This window comes from Heliconius melpomene, chromosome 5 (genome assembly GCF_056956725.1).
Source record: "Heliconius melpomene rosina isolate 202511_hmr_F chromosome 5, ASM5695672v1, whole genome shotgun sequence".
Taxonomy (NCBI): domain Eukaryota; kingdom Metazoa; phylum Arthropoda; class Insecta; order Lepidoptera; family Nymphalidae; genus Heliconius; species Heliconius melpomene.
The window spans coordinates 6260350-6277185 of record NC_140393.1 but is presented as its reverse complement, the minus strand read 5'-3'; the positions used below and the strand labels follow the sequence as shown (position 1 = coordinate 6277185).

The window sequence follows — 16836 nt, the reverse complement described above, 5'->3', positions numbered from 1 at the left end:
ACGTTTTTTTTATTGATGTAAGTAATTCATTAACCAAAATAAACAAAATATAGATTCAAGCTATGGGGAACGGAGTGTCTTAACACTAGGTGCCCTCTGCCTACCCTGCTGTGTGCGGGATACAGCGTGAAGTTTTTTATAAATTCAAAGGATGCATTCTCTTCGTGCATTAGTACAGCTTCTTCGTAATAGTTAGCATCTTAGTAATAGTTGCATCATTATAATATTATACTATCAAATTGTAGGTACTTTACCAGACTAGAAATATAATATTCTATTTTTTTTCTCCGAGAGAGAGATTTCAAAGCACAACCAAACGTGTTTCACTGGGGCGGTGTATATTTTTCAGTGACACAGGCGGGGGCCCTGTTAGAACTTAACCCTAAAACTCGACTGTTTCACGTTAAGATTATCATTAGTTAGCTATATGAATGTATATTTTTACAAAGGCTTACTTTATTTACTTTAAAAAATATATTTTCTTATTATCTAATGTTAATTTTAAATACGCAATTTTTTACACTTAGCCACAAAGTAAATAGCTTACAAAGTAATTTAAATACTCGGTGTGTTATACTAAAATAACAATTTGATAAACGTTTAAAGTAAGTAAAAATGGTAGTGGGTTTGATTTCCACTCGAGGGAATGAAATTATGACGAGTCAACGTGCGGCGTTGACTTCCTGTAGGTACCTACTCAACACGCAATTCCAAATCCAAAATTTTAGTGGAAAGTGGGGAACGAAAGTGTCTTAATGGTAACGGAGTGTCTTAACACTAGGTTCCCAGGTTGCCTCTGCCTGCCCTGCTAAGTGCGTAATACAGCGTGAAAATAAAAAAAATAAACGCTTAAACTTTTGAAAACAAATGTCTTTTCCAAGATCCTTGACTAGCCGAAATTAAAAATATGTATTGAATAATGGATCCTATTAATATCTCATCGGGCTCGTCACTGCCGCGGTTGGTAATTATTCCTAAAATATACCATAAGTTAAATAACCCTTCAACTTGAACAAAAACAACTTAATTATATACAAAACCTATACATACTTACTTATTTATTTATAAATAGTTGAGAACTTGAACTTGGGAGAAAATTAAATTATGTTATAGTTCTTTACGTATAAACGTAACTTTTTAGAAATGGAGTATTTAAGCAAAATATGTATGTATATACTGATATGGACTTAGCTGGGCCAACCCAGAAATTTTACAAGCCCAAAATTAGGCATGAATTTTTTTAAAATTATTTCTTGATAGCTCCATGCGCGGGCTTTTCTCTTGCATAGCTACGTATATACTTATTTTGATATTATGAACTTTTGTACTGGTAATGGATAACGTCTAGCACTTACTAAAAACATAATTAATTATTTTAAATTCTTTTGAAATAACTTTAATTATTTAGAAATTACTATAAATATCCCAAGTAGGTATTCTTAATATTTTTTTTATTCAAGTTACTCTCGCTCCATATCATTTTATGCTTACAATAATTAATCTAAATAATCTTATCTAACCTTTAACATTTAAAAACACGATGGATATAAATAAATGATGATGTTTATATTTGCGAAACATAGAGAATAGAGTGTTATAACACTAGAATCTCCGTAACCAAAAAAAAATCGTACAATAATAAAAAAACTAAGTTCATAAAAACAAAAAAAAACACACAAAAAGTGTACTCTTTATTAATATGTTAACATTATCCATAGATGTTTCAGTGAGCCGCCTAACACTTGACACTGTCCAGACTCCCGCCAGAGCAGTCTGTCGGGCGCTAGACAAATATGAATATTAAATATTTATATTATTCCTGTAAAGGCATGATCGCAGTGGGTCTGCCCGTGGGATCCTTGGTTTGATTGCGTCAAGGATATTTTTAGTAACTAGCGGGCGACCGCGCGACGAGACGACATAAAAACTTACAAGCAAGGGTGGCGCCGAATTTTTGTCTTTTTTTTGTAGGTCAAAAGAGAAATGTAAGTTCTTAATAAATCTAAATATTTAAATAAATATTAAATTATACTTATTTTATAAAACCTATTAAGTCAGAATATAATAAAATGGAAATTTATGTAGGTATAAACTTCAGTAACGTTATAGTGGCATCACTGGCATCAACCATGCACCATGGACCCACAGGATGCACATTTACCGATGCGATCAACTATGGCGACTAAGTCGATGTCTATGTATAACAAGTAAATACGATTCCGAGATGACGGACAAGATAAACACAAAACGGTCGACTTGGCTTCATATCTCCGTCCCTGTCGCACGCCCGCAGCCCGCGCGGGTAGGAGGCGCGTTGGAGGGAGGCGCGTCGGTGCTTGCGCCCGCGCAGTGGAAATGGTCATTTTTTTGTATCTTGTCAATGAAGGGGCGGGTCGCTCCTCGGCACTTTAGTCACTCAGTGCAAGCGTTTGTGTCCACATCGTGTGCATGTAATACAAGTATAACTTACCGGTTTTCGGACCTCGAATTATGAGTTACGAAAATTGTGATAATCGAGTGCTCATCAAACGTGAAGATCCGGAGTGCGTCGACGAAGAGGAACGTTTTTACGGCTACGCACCGATCGAAGTGAAAAGAGATGCAGAGATGCAGGGCTTCGCGCCATCTTCACCTACGCATTTAATGGATCTAAGTAACGGCTCCGAGAGGCCGCAGCTTCAACAGACCTGGCCGACGAACGTTATTTTCGACGGAGACGAAAGAGAGTACCAACAACCTCAGTATCCTCCGTACGACCAAATGTACATAGCAGATCAACGACAAAGACAGTTCTCTCGAAGTTTCTATTTTGAAGATTCAAGCTCCCAGGACCGAGAAAACAACTATTATGAACAAAACGACCTACAAAATATGGGAGAGCCTGTCTACCGTTCGTCGACAGAGGAGCGCAGCGACGAGAATGAAGATCAAAGAAGAACAAGAAAACGTAACTCAAAATCCTCAAGAAAGAAAACGCAATCCTTTGAAGAAATGCAGATACAGCGCGTGATGGCAAACGTGAGAGAGAGGCAGCGGACGCAAAGCTTAAACGAAGCTTTCGCTAGTTTGCGACAAATCATACCATCTTTGCCTAGTGATAAGTTATCTAAAATACAGACCCTTCAATTGGCCACCCAATATATCGAATTCCTATATCAGATTTTATCAAACAGTGAGACCACTTCCAATAGCGACGTCGGCAGTGAGTCAGGCAGCGAGCACGGGAAATACCTGGCACAAGATAAGCTGAGCTATGCATTTTCAGTATGGAGAATGGAAGGAGAGTGGACTAATGGACAATCGTGATACTCTACAGTCGACTGCGCTGACTAAAAGACGCTTATTTTATTCCATAATAGTATATTTGTTTATTTGTAAAGATATAAAGTTTAATTAGGATTATTCAGTTATTTGTAAGATATGACACTACGAAAATGTGATAATTATTAGAATAGAAAATAAAACTTTATTTGTTCATTAAAATGAATTGGTGTAAGTTAGTTATATAGGGACATTAGTTACGCAACTATACAGCTGTATACCAAAAAGTATTTTCAAATGAATCGTTTGTAAATTTCAATGTGTAAAGGAAAATCAACATAATTATGATTGAATTAAAAGAATAAGAATAAAACTGTATTATACATTTATTTGTTTTTTTTCTCTTTGACACCTTTGAGTTCATTATTAAATAAAACCCAATATTTTCAAAATCGCTTTGTTGATTTTAAGCCCCTTAGAATAATGTAACCACAGAACAATTAGTACAATTGATTATCTAAAATGGAACAGACTCACTTATGTCACATTATAAGTACCTATTATATTGTCACGTTATAACAAGCTTAATAATAATATTATAATTAATTGTGTTATATATCGAACAACTTAAAGATTTAGTTGATTTGTAATTTCTTATCAAAAATTTTTATATTTATTTAACAATAAATAGTAAAAATAGCGATAGACATACGATAGGAACGAGAAATAAAGATAAGCTTGTTACGCCAAGTTTTCGCCTTCAAAAAGTTAATAAATCTTTTATGGGTCTGAGTATACGTGTATATAATAAAATTCCGGTGTATTCTAGATTTGCCACTTCCAAAATTTAAAGTATTTATAAAAAAAATCTAACAAGTAAAGCTTATTACACTGTACAAGAATATTTGGAGGATGAACATGTATGGAATAAATGTCTATTGAATACTACTGCCAGCTAATGTAATAGTAAAATATACCATTGACTGTTGAGTTTCTTGCCGGCTCTTCTCAGCAGAACTGCCTTCCGAACCGGTGGTAGCTTTTTGTTGATATGTTCATTCGACGATTCAAAAGTGCTTATAACAGTCTATTTGAATATAGAATATTTTGAATTTGAATATATAGAGTGAAATACCCTATATATTTTACAGGCAGTCTTTTCAAACGTAATTTTGTCAGTATTATTATTGTTTCAAGAGTTTAATTATTTTCATAGAAACATTTTATTTAAATATATTTGATCAGCTATTACCTATTACTAATATTGCGCACACGAAAATTTTTGAGGATGTTTTTTCCAATTTCACGCAAAAACAAATAACTGGATTTAGAAAAAGTTTACAGTAGGAGAAAATACAAAGGGTACAATTTATGTAAAGATGTATTATTACTTTTTTTATAAATAACAATAAGCTTAAGCGGGCGAATAAGGTTGCTAGTAAAACATAACATTGATTATAACTTTTTTCGATTTATTGACGTGTTTCGTAAAATCACCCTCTAATTTAATTTATATAGATACTTATTTCTGTTTATCGTAGTAGTACCTAGTACCTAGTTGAGCGAAGCGAGCGGAGCGCTCTAGTGGAAACTTTTCACCCTCTTTGTCACCAAGACCCCTTTGGGGTTCCCCAAAGGTGTGTGGTTTTAGGCGAAAAAAAAAATTCAAAAATTCATTTCTCGCTTCGCTCAACATGTGAACACTATCGAGATTTTGCGAGCGCAGCTAGTCAAAATTGAGGTCCGGTTCGTGCCCCTAGTTGTTTGGATATAGGCCAGTGTTAGTCCGATTCGTATGTTGATTAATAGTATAAATAAAAAGTATTGAATTGATTTTAGCAGTTAAGAATTTGGGCTGTAAAATTTTTAATAAGAAATTGCATTTTTACAATGTAAATGAACAAGTAAAATATTACGTTTAATAAGTTCAATAACACATGAAGACACAAATTTGATGTGGCTAACATAGTTTTTTTTTATTTTCATAATAAATTTAAATACAATTCAACTAGATATATTAATACTTTAATTTTTCGCATTTTATATTTTAAATATGCTATTATGATATATACCCAAGCCTTTCTTTCTTACATATGTGATTTTAAAAAGCGAAATTTGTTACATTTAAACATTAAATTATAAATAACACAAACATTTATATATTCAATTATAAACCAAAACAAATCAGCAATATATTAGATCTGTATCTGTATCTGAAAATGTTCAAAACAAATACAGGAATTTCAAGCAATAAAAATATAAAATAAAAAAATTAAATAATATATAAAATGATTTATTAATGCATCACAAGTCAAATAAAAAAATTCTCATATAACAAAATTCATTATTATCTTTTTATACTTACAGAAACATTTATTCTATGTACATTCTTAAAAAAAATTCATTTAAAAAAAACTTAAAAATATATTCAATGGCCTATAAAACTTATATTTAAGTTTCCTCTTATTAATATATAAGGCACCATAAAAAACAAAATGTGACTGTGAATGATTAAATGACGTAGAATGTATGCTATCTGGATTATAGATAAAAAAATATTTAAATAAATATATATATATAAAATGTGACATATGTAAGCCGTCGGCTTGTTTATGAAAGTACAAATTAACAAACACTATACAATATCATAATTGTGCTTAATAAAATAACTATGGAACTATCAGTTCACCTGAATTAATACCCAGTTCATTCATCTGAAAAGAAAAGATGAAAATATTATAAAATATGTAAAACTATTATATCTATAGGTACTTAAAAACAATAACTATATGTACAGTACGGTCGTCACGTCGTGGCCGCTCATAACTTGTAGTGTAGATAGGTCTACAAATTTAATTTTAGGAGTTTCTTATTTTTTACTATTTTCTTCCCGAGTGAACAATATGTAAGTTTAAAAAGCGTAAATTACGGATATTAATAGGTATTTAAGTTTTTTTAAAGATCATCTGTTATTAATAGATGGTGATATTTATTGTTTATCTTTTGCTAAAAACCAAATTTCTTCAAACTTATCGCTTTTTCTACTAAGTTCTAGGGAATATAAAAAACCTGTCGTAACAAGCCCCAACTAGGCTCCGCCCATTAAAACTTATGCCAAACTTTTATATAGGTTACGGGCACAGACAGCTTTTAATTTGATTATCCGATAGTTTCAGCTCAGTTTGGCATGGTCCTGCTTTTCACACCCTATGAGAAATCTTTTTTTAATTTCACAATTTCAGAGATATAGACTGAAGACTTAACTGCCTTAGGTACAAAGTAAGTCAAATAAGTAGTGTTATAAATATAGTGCCATTTTAGCTAAAAAAAATTATGATTGTGATAATTTTGTATGTAATGAAAAAGACTGTTTTTTTATATTTTTCTAGGTTTTTGGCAATAATCCCGCTTTTTTTTCTTAAATCGTTTTAAAATCATAAAATACTTGTTATCATCATTCAGACTAAATCAGAAAATAACCAACCAATTTTCACCAAATAAAATAACAGAAAACAACGACGACTAAAAGTCCTTAACCTTCGTTTGCGAGTAGAGATAGAACCTAACCTGTATTCTTTAAAGTTCAGGTTATCGAACCTAGACTAGCGGCCGTCAGTCGGGTTGAGATCTAATCTATAGATTTTATATAATATAAGAGGTACTTATATCTTTCGCGCAATATTTCGCGTTTTAGCTATACGCTTATTTCGGTACAGCGATATCTAGTAAAAAAGTTCGGGGATATTCCCGAGTTGGTAAAGCTCACGTAAACAGAGCATTGAATAATTAAAAATTTTACATTGTTTCGAAAAGTATACGTTTAAATTACATACTATAAAAATCCAAAGGTTATCATCATCAAATTTCTTTAATAATGGAATAACTTTTGCTGTCGTTTCAACGCAGTTTCAACATGCAGTTAAATATAAAACGGTAAAATATCAGCTTGTAATTTTTTATTATTTTTTGTCACAAAAAGCCTTATAGACTTACTTATGAGAGATAGACTTATGAAGTCGTATGTCTATATCTGTTTTCTTTACTTTTTATAGTAATGAAATTTAATGTTTTTATATTGTAATGTACTTAAGTATAATATATTTAACTATTTCGGAAGCGCGTGCGGTTAAAGTAATTCGATGGCAATCATAATAGGAATTATAATATCGTCATTTAACTAACAAAGAATAACATCTTAATGTTATATAGACTATAGCACTCATGAGGCTAGCTTTCATACAAAACAAAAAAAATAAAATCAAACATTAGTTCCAGTGGTTTTAGTGTTTAAAGAAATAGATTACTTATACTATACTTTTCTGATTTATTATATTAGTATAGATTAAGTCAAAAATTAACATAGTAGAACATATATTCAATACCCTAAGACCTATTTAAAAAAAAGAGAAATCAGTTTATCTGTATAGCAGAGTAAGCAAAGGGAATCTAGTCTTAGATACTCCGTTCTCCACTTCCCACCAAAATTTAAGAGATATTTCGTATTAAGTAGCGAAAGACGAAACTCAACGCCGTGATTCGTCTACCAGAGCGGAAAAAATAGTTTAAATTATCCCTCCGAATAGGGAATGAAACTACTACCATCGCGTTTACAGCACGCTGTCCCACTGCACCAAATAAAGAAAACAGGCAATAGTTGCTGTAGTAGCTTATATTTTTCTTTATACTGACCTCTTGTGGCAATTCTTTTTTGAGATTATCAGATCCGTCTGCATTCTCTGGTACCATCCAGCTTTCTTCTTTCAGTGACGCCTAGGAAAAACACATTGCCTATAAACATTATTTGAATATTGCAAAATTTTAACAATGTTTGTTCGGAAGTTACAGGAATTATAGCGAAAACATGTTTTATTCAATTGGAGTTTACTTTGTTTGCTAATTATTATTATTAGCAACATTATTAATGAATATAAGAAAATTACTGTATCTATTTTAAGTTTTCATAAATGAGAGAAAAATACAAAATGAGAGTTTAGTTTTTAACCATAGTATACATCGTTCACAAAATCTATGGTCGGCATATAAAATTTACTGCCTCCATATAGCATCAGCTTAGTGTGTACATCAATTAGTAAATTCACAGAAGAGGTTAAAAACGTCTTTTAAAACTAAATATAATCACACAATAATTCAATAAGTATAATTAGAAGATTTTCACAATTTCGAAAATTTGTAATGATGTGTTCTCTACCATATGAAATAAAACAAAGGTTGATTTTGTATTTTTTCGCACTTCAGACTGGTAAAAAAATTGATTTAGGAGGTATTGTATGTATTATGGTATTTCTCAAACACTAAAACGACAATAATTTCATGGATAATTACATTATATCAACTTACCCTGTTTTAATATAACTTTATTAAAACTAGCGACCCCCTCGCGGCTTCGCCCGCTTTAACTACTAAATTATTCATATAATGTATGTTTGCAAAGCATTTAAGAAGTGACATAATTTATTTATTGTTACTTTAACACCTAGGTGTAGGTTTACACTTAAAACCTTCAATATACAGGGTGGAAGAGGCAGCGCTTCTTTTATTGAAACTGCATATAGGGTAATATATTTCAAACCCACACCTAAGAAATTAATCAAGGTACCTCAACAGTTTGGACGTAGGATTTTTTTTTCATTTCACGATTTTTATCCATACCTGTATTTCGTGTGACGCACACATACGTGTGCGACGTTTCCGATTTAACAGGTAAGTGTGTGCGTGCCTATGTTATACTTTACAAATGGCGTTTTATTTTAAAACGAAAATTTTATTATTTATTTTGCTTGAAAAAATAACTTTTTCATTTTTAATAATTATTTTTTTTCCGAATTATATTAGGCTTTTATAGAGTAGTTAAAACTATGGTTTCATTTAAAGTGGTGCTGACAATTCCACCCTGTATATTTAAATCGCTTACCAAATCATTACTATCCACATCCTGTTTATGGACTTGCTTCACGTGGTCCTTGAGGGCGAAGGCGCGCGCGTAGCTCGCCCCGCACAGTGTGCAGGAAAACTTTAAATTGTTCTGTCTTGTATGCACTTCCATGTGCATACGAACTGCGTACAGCGATGCGAACGGCCTGACGGATCATATTACCATTTATAGGTTTAATAAAACGTAAAAGGAAAACTACTGGAGTCATCTGGATATTATTAATTGGATATCTGAATATTTGAGTATACATAAATCAAATCAAACCAGCTTCACGCTCGCTGCTCCCGCTCGCAGCAGGGTAGGCAGAGTGAACCTATTGTTAAGACACTGCGTTCCGGCGAATTCTGGAGGCATGGCATGCTGAGTGGCGAAACTCGTTTATTTTTTTTTTATTTTTGCCTCGACACCAGAGCGAAGAAATGGAAATATACATTTAATTAAATATTTAATTTAAGTATTCTACAAACATACATTTTTGACGTTATTTCTAAATATTTAAACATTTTTTCCAGGTTTTCCAGTATTATCTCAATCATATCCCACTTGCCCTAATGCATCTACCTAAGTGCTAGTATGAATAATCACAAATCTACATAATGGATTTGGTCTTAATCAAAAACCTAGTAATTACTAATTAGTCCGATTAATCGAGTTTTTACTGATTATTGTAATTTGTTTTAGCAGAGTGGGAAAATGACATATACATGTAACATTTAGTGAAAATCAAATCGACTACCATCAAGTTTACAGTCATCTTCTGTTTCACTGCGCCACGATAGTAATTTTTATTACAGAAAAACTATCACCGTCGTAGCATAACTATTAACTATAAGCAATCAACGGACCGCGATGGCAACATGTTCGATTCCCACTGAGGTAAAGGAATTATTTAAAAAAAACTATCCATTCTTACCTATTACACTGTTGACAGGAGAAAGGTTTAGTATGCGAAAATTTATGTCCTGCAAGCTGCACTGAGGTTTTGAACGCTTTGGGACAGAACGGACATTTGTACGCGCGGACTTCCGAGTGTGTTAACAAGTGGTGGTTGTACACACTGTGTGCTTTGAACCTGTACCATAATAATGCAAATTAGTAAAATAAAAGAAGATATTTTATTTATAATCGATAATACAAACAAAATGTAATAAAAATTATTTGACCTTTTACCTTAAATAATATATAGGTATCTACGTTTATTTAGCGTGTATTATTTAACAAAATAGGCAGATACATAATGTTAAGACACTCAATTCCAAACTTTCTAAAGAATCAAGACATTACCAACATCATGGGCGTAAAATAGGGGGGCCGTGTGGGCCCACCCTAGAATAATCTGGTCTCCCATCTCAGAAATTTTACGAACAACAGATTTGCCACAGAATATTTTTAGTTACGCCCGCAACCAACGTGTTCGCTTTGTCTTGTTACCGGAACATGTACATGAATTTATTTCCGCGAGTGGGAATCGATACCAGCGTTGCTAGACGTCCCGATTCTCTGCCCATAATTTAAATGTCTCGAAAGAGCCAGACATAGTCTCAATTTTCGTGAATTATTTCCGTATTATGCACTTAGATAATACTTCTTTAAAAAAATATTTTTTTTAATAACTCCAGCGATAAATGCCCCGCTTATCGCCTAGACAAAATCTGGCAAACCTGATCGAAACCCACTTAAGTCGCTTTTTACGAATTTTACTTGTTACAAGAGCGGAATCCCCCAGTGGGATCGAACCCACAACCACCCACGTCCCGCTCACCTCTTGCCACACTGCGCGCAGGCGTAGGGGCGCGCGCCGGTGTGCGTCCGCATGTGCAGCGTGAGGCAGTACGACACGCGGAACGACTTGCCGCAGATGCCGCACGAATGGGGCTTCTCACCTGCTCGGGGGATATGGAAATATAAATTTTAAATAAATATTTCATTTCCTCGAGTGGAGATCGAACCCACAACCAGTCGATTTTACTGTCACACTTTATGCCCCTGCGCCTTATGTCTTAACACTATGTTCCCTGTGCCTACCCTGTTGTGTGCAGGATACAGCGTGAAGCTGAGTTAATTTATTAATAAATGATATACAAAAAGCATACCTGTATGTATCCTTTCGTGTTTGACTTTTTCGTGTGGTCTCGCAAATTTCCTGTTGCAATAGAGACACGTGTATGGAAGAGATTTATCTTGTTTACCGATCGTTACCTAAAAGATAGATCAAATCTTTAATATATTATCAATAAAATATATGAAATCTGTGGATACCTAAATATTTTCATTTTGTCCATTTTAGTAGACAAAGGTACTAAGACAAAGCACGGCATTGGGTTCTGTTACTCAACACGCAAATTATCGAAAATTGAGCGAAATTTGGTCAACGAATGGAGGGAACCCATTCGTCGCTTTCTATATAAAACCCAAAAAAATTACCATACTTACTAACTATAATCAAATGTCACCTTACCTTGTCCAAATTATGCACACTCATATGCATATCTAAAAATTCCTTAGACACAAATTTCTTGTTGCATATATCACAATTTATTGCAGTGTTATCTGTTTTATGAGAATTCTGATGTAAAGTTCTGTAGTCTATAGGTATTAGTTTATGACATATTGAACATAAGAACTTGTCGTTGCTGCCTACTGTGCCGTCGCATGTTTCTATTGGAGGTTCTATGGGGCGATATCTAAAAAAACACAAATTAATATATATAGAAAAATATCTATAAATGCCCGGCGTTAAGTTCCGCCATTCAACACCTCATTCATGCCTCAAGAAAATTGAAAAGTAGGAAACGCAGTATCTTAACATTAGGTTCTTACCCAGCTATGTGCGAAATACAGGTAAAGCTAAATAAATATGAATATAAAGATATATACTTGACAGGATCATGCATCCTCTTGTGCAGTTTCAATGATTTGCTTGTGAGGAATACTGTGTTGCATGTCTCACATTCAAACTTCTCTGGAGGTGGTAATGTATACGTAGTATCTGCACCAAATTCTATAGAAGAAATAACTTTAAGTAAAAATTTAATTCCTTATAATATCATTAATATAAGTAGTAATTAAATATAAAACGAACTTTTATTTCTTTTTAATTTTTATTGTTTTATTTCGAATATTTTCACTAAGAAATCTAACTAATCTAATTTAATATTAACTAAAATTATAAATATTAAAATTGTGTAATTTATTATATTAAAATAATATAAGAAAATATACCTATTCTTGTTTTATGCACTTTCATATGCGCACATAGTGACTTTGAATTTTCGTAGGCTACAGGACATTGGGAACACGGATATTTCACTGAAACGATTATGATAATTAGCATCACACATTATTCTAAATCTGCATATTTTTTTATCTGTATATTTTTTTATGTAATAATGGATAAAGCTATACTAATATTATAATGTTAAAGAGTTTGTTTGGTTTAAGGCACTAGTTTCAGAAAGTACTGGGTCAAATATATTTTTTTGTGTTGGATATAATTTTCGTGACGTGAAATGTTTCAGCCTATTAGAGTAGGCAGAGGGAACTTAGTGTTAAGATTTAAAACACTTCCTCAATTTGCTTTTCGAGCCAATTTAAAGTTAATCACTCATCCGAGTGGGCATCGAACCCACAAGCGCCAAATTCACAACACAAGCATTATCATCATAAACAACATTATTACTGAAACTTACAAATTTTACAGGGATGTTGATTGAATTCGGCCAAACTAGACACATACACGTTACACGACATACAATTGTACACTTTCATTTTTTCACCATCTAATGTTTGCATTTCTTTTATAACCACTTTATGGTATGGTCCTTCCTTTTCTGAAACAAATTAGTTTTAAATGAATGAGTTGAATGAATGAGACCGTAGTGCAATACGGCATAGTCCAACTGTAGGAAGGTTGTGGATTGGATCTCACTTCGCGGAAGACCCTAGTCCCCGCGTCTCGCGGCGACGGCCGAGGAGCACCGTCAGGTTTTAGTGGGCATTTGGACAGTCTACATCTGCCAGTCCGCAAGTCCCTCATAACCCGCTCGAGTCCCCACTCAGGCCGGTATCCGTAACAGGATTTCCTCACGATAAAAAAATGGGTTGGATCTCACAAGGTGATCATTTAAAATTTTATTATATGTATAGATAAGCAAAATTTAAATATCTTACAGTAAAATGACATTTTGCGTAGAACGTATTTGTAAACTACAAAAATTTGTTAGTTCCAATATTTCCAGTGAGAAATAGGGGAAAAACTAATTTCATTTTTCCACTCTGTTAAGACAAAACGAGGCGTTAATTTACGCCACATAACATGTAATCTCCGAAAGCCCACGATGCTAAAAAATAAATAAAATTCTTACCATTGTTTGGTTTAATATCCTTAATTATACTGTTACAAAATTTATCGATTTGTACATATCGCCTAGTGAGGGTGCGCAATTTTTTATCTTGATTTTCGTCTTTTAATGGAATCAAAAATTTCACGGTCTTATTTGACGCTAAAATATATTATAGAATTTTTTTAATAAGACCGTTTATAGGTAAAGAATAACATGAAATTGTATATATTTTTATAATGCATTTATATTTTTGGTTTAAAATAAAAAAAAATTGTAACAATGGTTTATAAAGCATCGTTAAATATTTGATTATGTTGATTTACTTTGATTAATCTTTTTTAGCTTCACGTATATCCCGCATATAGCAGTCAGAGGGAACTTAGTGATAAGAAACTCCTTCCTCCAAGCACCGCCAGATTTTGTTAACACATTGCGCGTTGAGTGTCGAAGCTCCGAATGAAAAAATGGAAATATTTCCTCCAAGTGGTAATTGGACCCACAACTGTTACTTTAGAGTCTGTCGTGGCACAGAAGCACGTGCGACTGTTTTGGGTTGACTCGAGGGACTGAAATATTTAAGAATTTCATTTCCTCTCTGGTAACGAGGCAAATCGAGGCGTTGAGTTTACGCACGTCATGCCTCGACAATTCAGCGGAAAGTGGGTTACGGAAGTGTTTTAATGGGAACAGAATGTCTTAACACTAGGTATCCAAGTTGTCTCTGCAATATGCAGGATATAGATCTCAATTACAGTTAAACTGTACCACTGCAGCACAATAAACAATTTCATAAAAATACAATGTTTCATTAAACTATTCATTTACTTATGTTTATTATAAAAAAATTTAGACTTATACATGTTTCATTACCCTGATTGGTTGTATCTTCTTCAAGCAAAGGTGTTTCTATTATATCTCCAGTTTCTGTGATCATTCTTCTAGAACTTTGTTTATCAGATGCTTCTTCAGATGCAATCTGTTCATATTCTACTGTACTGCTATTATTGTCTTCTAAAGGTTCCTGAAAGTCAGTAAAAGAACAAAAGGATACAAAAAAGGTTTAAATGTACATTATCTTAAACAGTCAGAAGCTGAGCTGCTGCACAAAGATGGCTACAAGGCCTTCCTTATATAATATTTTTATAAAATTTATAAAAAAACCCTCTTCATAAATAGGGCAAGCAGAGAAAATTTTGTGTTTAAACACTCAATTCTTCACAAAATGTGTGGTTGAGTTCTGCCACATATCACATAAAATGTCATAAATTAGTCAGAAACCGGAGAATTCAGTGCCCTATGCTTGGTTATTTCTGTCCACCTTAATGTATTCAATACAGTGTAAAAAAATTATTAATGTAAAAAGAAATTTTAACCTCAACTACTACATCTTGATTATTGTGATAATTCTGTATGTGTTCCAGTACAGATGAAAACGATACACCACATGTGTTGCAACTATAGATTTCCTCTTGCTTCTCATCAGGCTCTGTTTTCTGGGTAGTCTCTAAAGGCATAGTATTTTCACTTGCAGTTTTATCAACAGCGTTTCCAACAGTTTGTGTATCTAAAATAATGAAATATTATAATATTGATATATGCTGAGGCTGTTATGGCACAAGGGAGTGATTGTAACATGTCAGTTGTGGTTTTGATACACATATTTATTAATATTTTCAATTCTTTGCCATCAACAAGATAAAAAACTCTGGCATTGAGTTCTGACATTCAACATGAAATACCTTGAAAATTTTGATGGAAAGTGGGTGTTCCCCATTTTTATTTACTTTGTTGTACCACTACATTAGCTCTGCCTACCCTGCCATATGCAGGATACAGCGTGAAGCTAATTAGATTTTTACACTATATACATTATTTGATATCATGCATTTCACAGTAAATACATGAGGCATGCCTGTCAGTGTTTTTAATAATTATGTATAATAATAATACTATTGGATAATTACTTATAATCTTAACAAGATTGTTTAAGAAAGTGTTTAAGTTAACAAGTTTCTTGTTGCAACCAAGATGTGACTTTTTTTAATAAAACAAATCTTAGTCTATATATTACCTTTTAAGGTAGTTAATGATATTGTCCCATCATTATTTTGCTTTGTTACAATGGCAACACCTGAATTTAAAACAGACTCTTCATTTGTTAAAATCACATAGCGACTTTGTCCATCTTCTTTCACTAATTTTAATTCTTGAGTTTGTAAGCATGGTTTCATTAGTTGCTTACTAAGTAGTTCTACATACATTTTTCCCACTTCAGAACCTTGGTTTAAATTTAATTTTATTGTGTGAGAGGTGATTTGGTCTTCTAAGTCATTATTTGTTATATCACCTATGAAAAAAATTATAAAATTACAAGTAAGTTCAACAAAGACTATTTATAAGAAAATAACAGTTTTAATTGAAATTTAAATTTTTGGGTTTTATCTTACCATTATGTAACTCTAGCTTCAAAGTTGTGTTATTTAAAGAGCTTTCATTAGTTTCATTATGTGAGCTTTCCTCAAATGTAGCATTGGTTTGAGTGGCATTTATTAATTCGCAATTATCAGACTTTAAGTGACCTACAAGCTGTTCCAATGTCGAAAATCTTTTAGTACACAGGGAGCAAATTAAATTAGATGATATATTAAATAAATGATCATAAAGTGCCTGTTTCGATTCAAACGTATCGTTGCAACAAAGAGGACAATATATAAGTGGTTCTCCCATTTTCAGCAGTCAATCGTCTTAAGTAATAGGGCAGAAAGGGATTGAAAAAAAATTAAAAGTAAAATACTTCTAGATGCATGCATTATTTTGTAAACATTTGACTATCACTTCACTGTGGCTAAGTGACATTTAGTTCGTGGGTATCTAAATTTTCAATACAAGTCCATTTTTGAAGAACTTCACACTAATTTATAGAAAGCAAAGCACCACACAGATATCAGACAAAAGTGATGAGTTGACTCATAGAGAACAAACAGATAAAATTGTGTGATGTGAACTGTTGTCATATAGATTAGGCATATATTCTGTCAATTATTATTTTAGTAAATATGTTTTGTTACGTTTTTATCATATTAATTTTAATAGCTTAAATACTATCAAGTTTTTAAATATTTATTATAGACAATATACCTAACATCATTATTTTTATTTTAATAATATCATAAGTTACAAAATCGTATTTTAATTATAATAATACATTACAGCTTATAATTTTTGTATACTTTTACATAATTTCAATTAATCTATTATGCATCTAAATATTATAATAGT

General features: G+C 32.5%; 2 protein-coding genes across 2 annotated transcripts; one reads left to right on the top strand and one right to left on the bottom strand.

Annotated features, from left to right (window-relative positions):
• Positions 1 to 2358: 2358 nt before the first annotated feature.
• twi (twist family bHLH transcription factor) lies at positions 2359 to 3441 on the top strand. The gene has a single exon (XM_085185897.1). The coding sequence runs from the start codon at positions 2491 to 2493 to the stop codon at positions 3304 to 3306; it is 816 nt and encodes a 271-aa protein (XP_085042023.1). The 5' UTR covers positions 2359 to 2490; the 3' UTR covers positions 3307 to 3441.
• Positions 3442 to 5538: 2097 nt separating this feature from the next.
• LOC146539066 (uncharacterized) lies at positions 5539 to 16426 on the bottom strand. The gene is made up of 15 exons (XM_085185895.1): positions 16005 to 16426; positions 15629 to 15904; positions 14931 to 15121; positions 14428 to 14578; positions 13579 to 13716; positions 12904 to 13044; positions 12437 to 12523; positions 12092 to 12215; positions 11673 to 11898; positions 11308 to 11413; positions 10977 to 11097; positions 10128 to 10286; positions 9194 to 9359; positions 7951 to 8031; positions 5539 to 5975 (listed from the first exon to the last, which is right to left on the bottom strand). The coding sequence occupies exons 1-15, from the start codon at positions 16282 to 16284 to the stop codon at positions 5931 to 5933; spliced, it is 2292 nt and encodes a 763-aa protein (XP_085042021.1). The 5' UTR covers positions 16285 to 16426; the 3' UTR covers positions 5539 to 5930.
• Between the last annotated feature and the right edge of the window lie 410 nt (positions 16427 to 16836).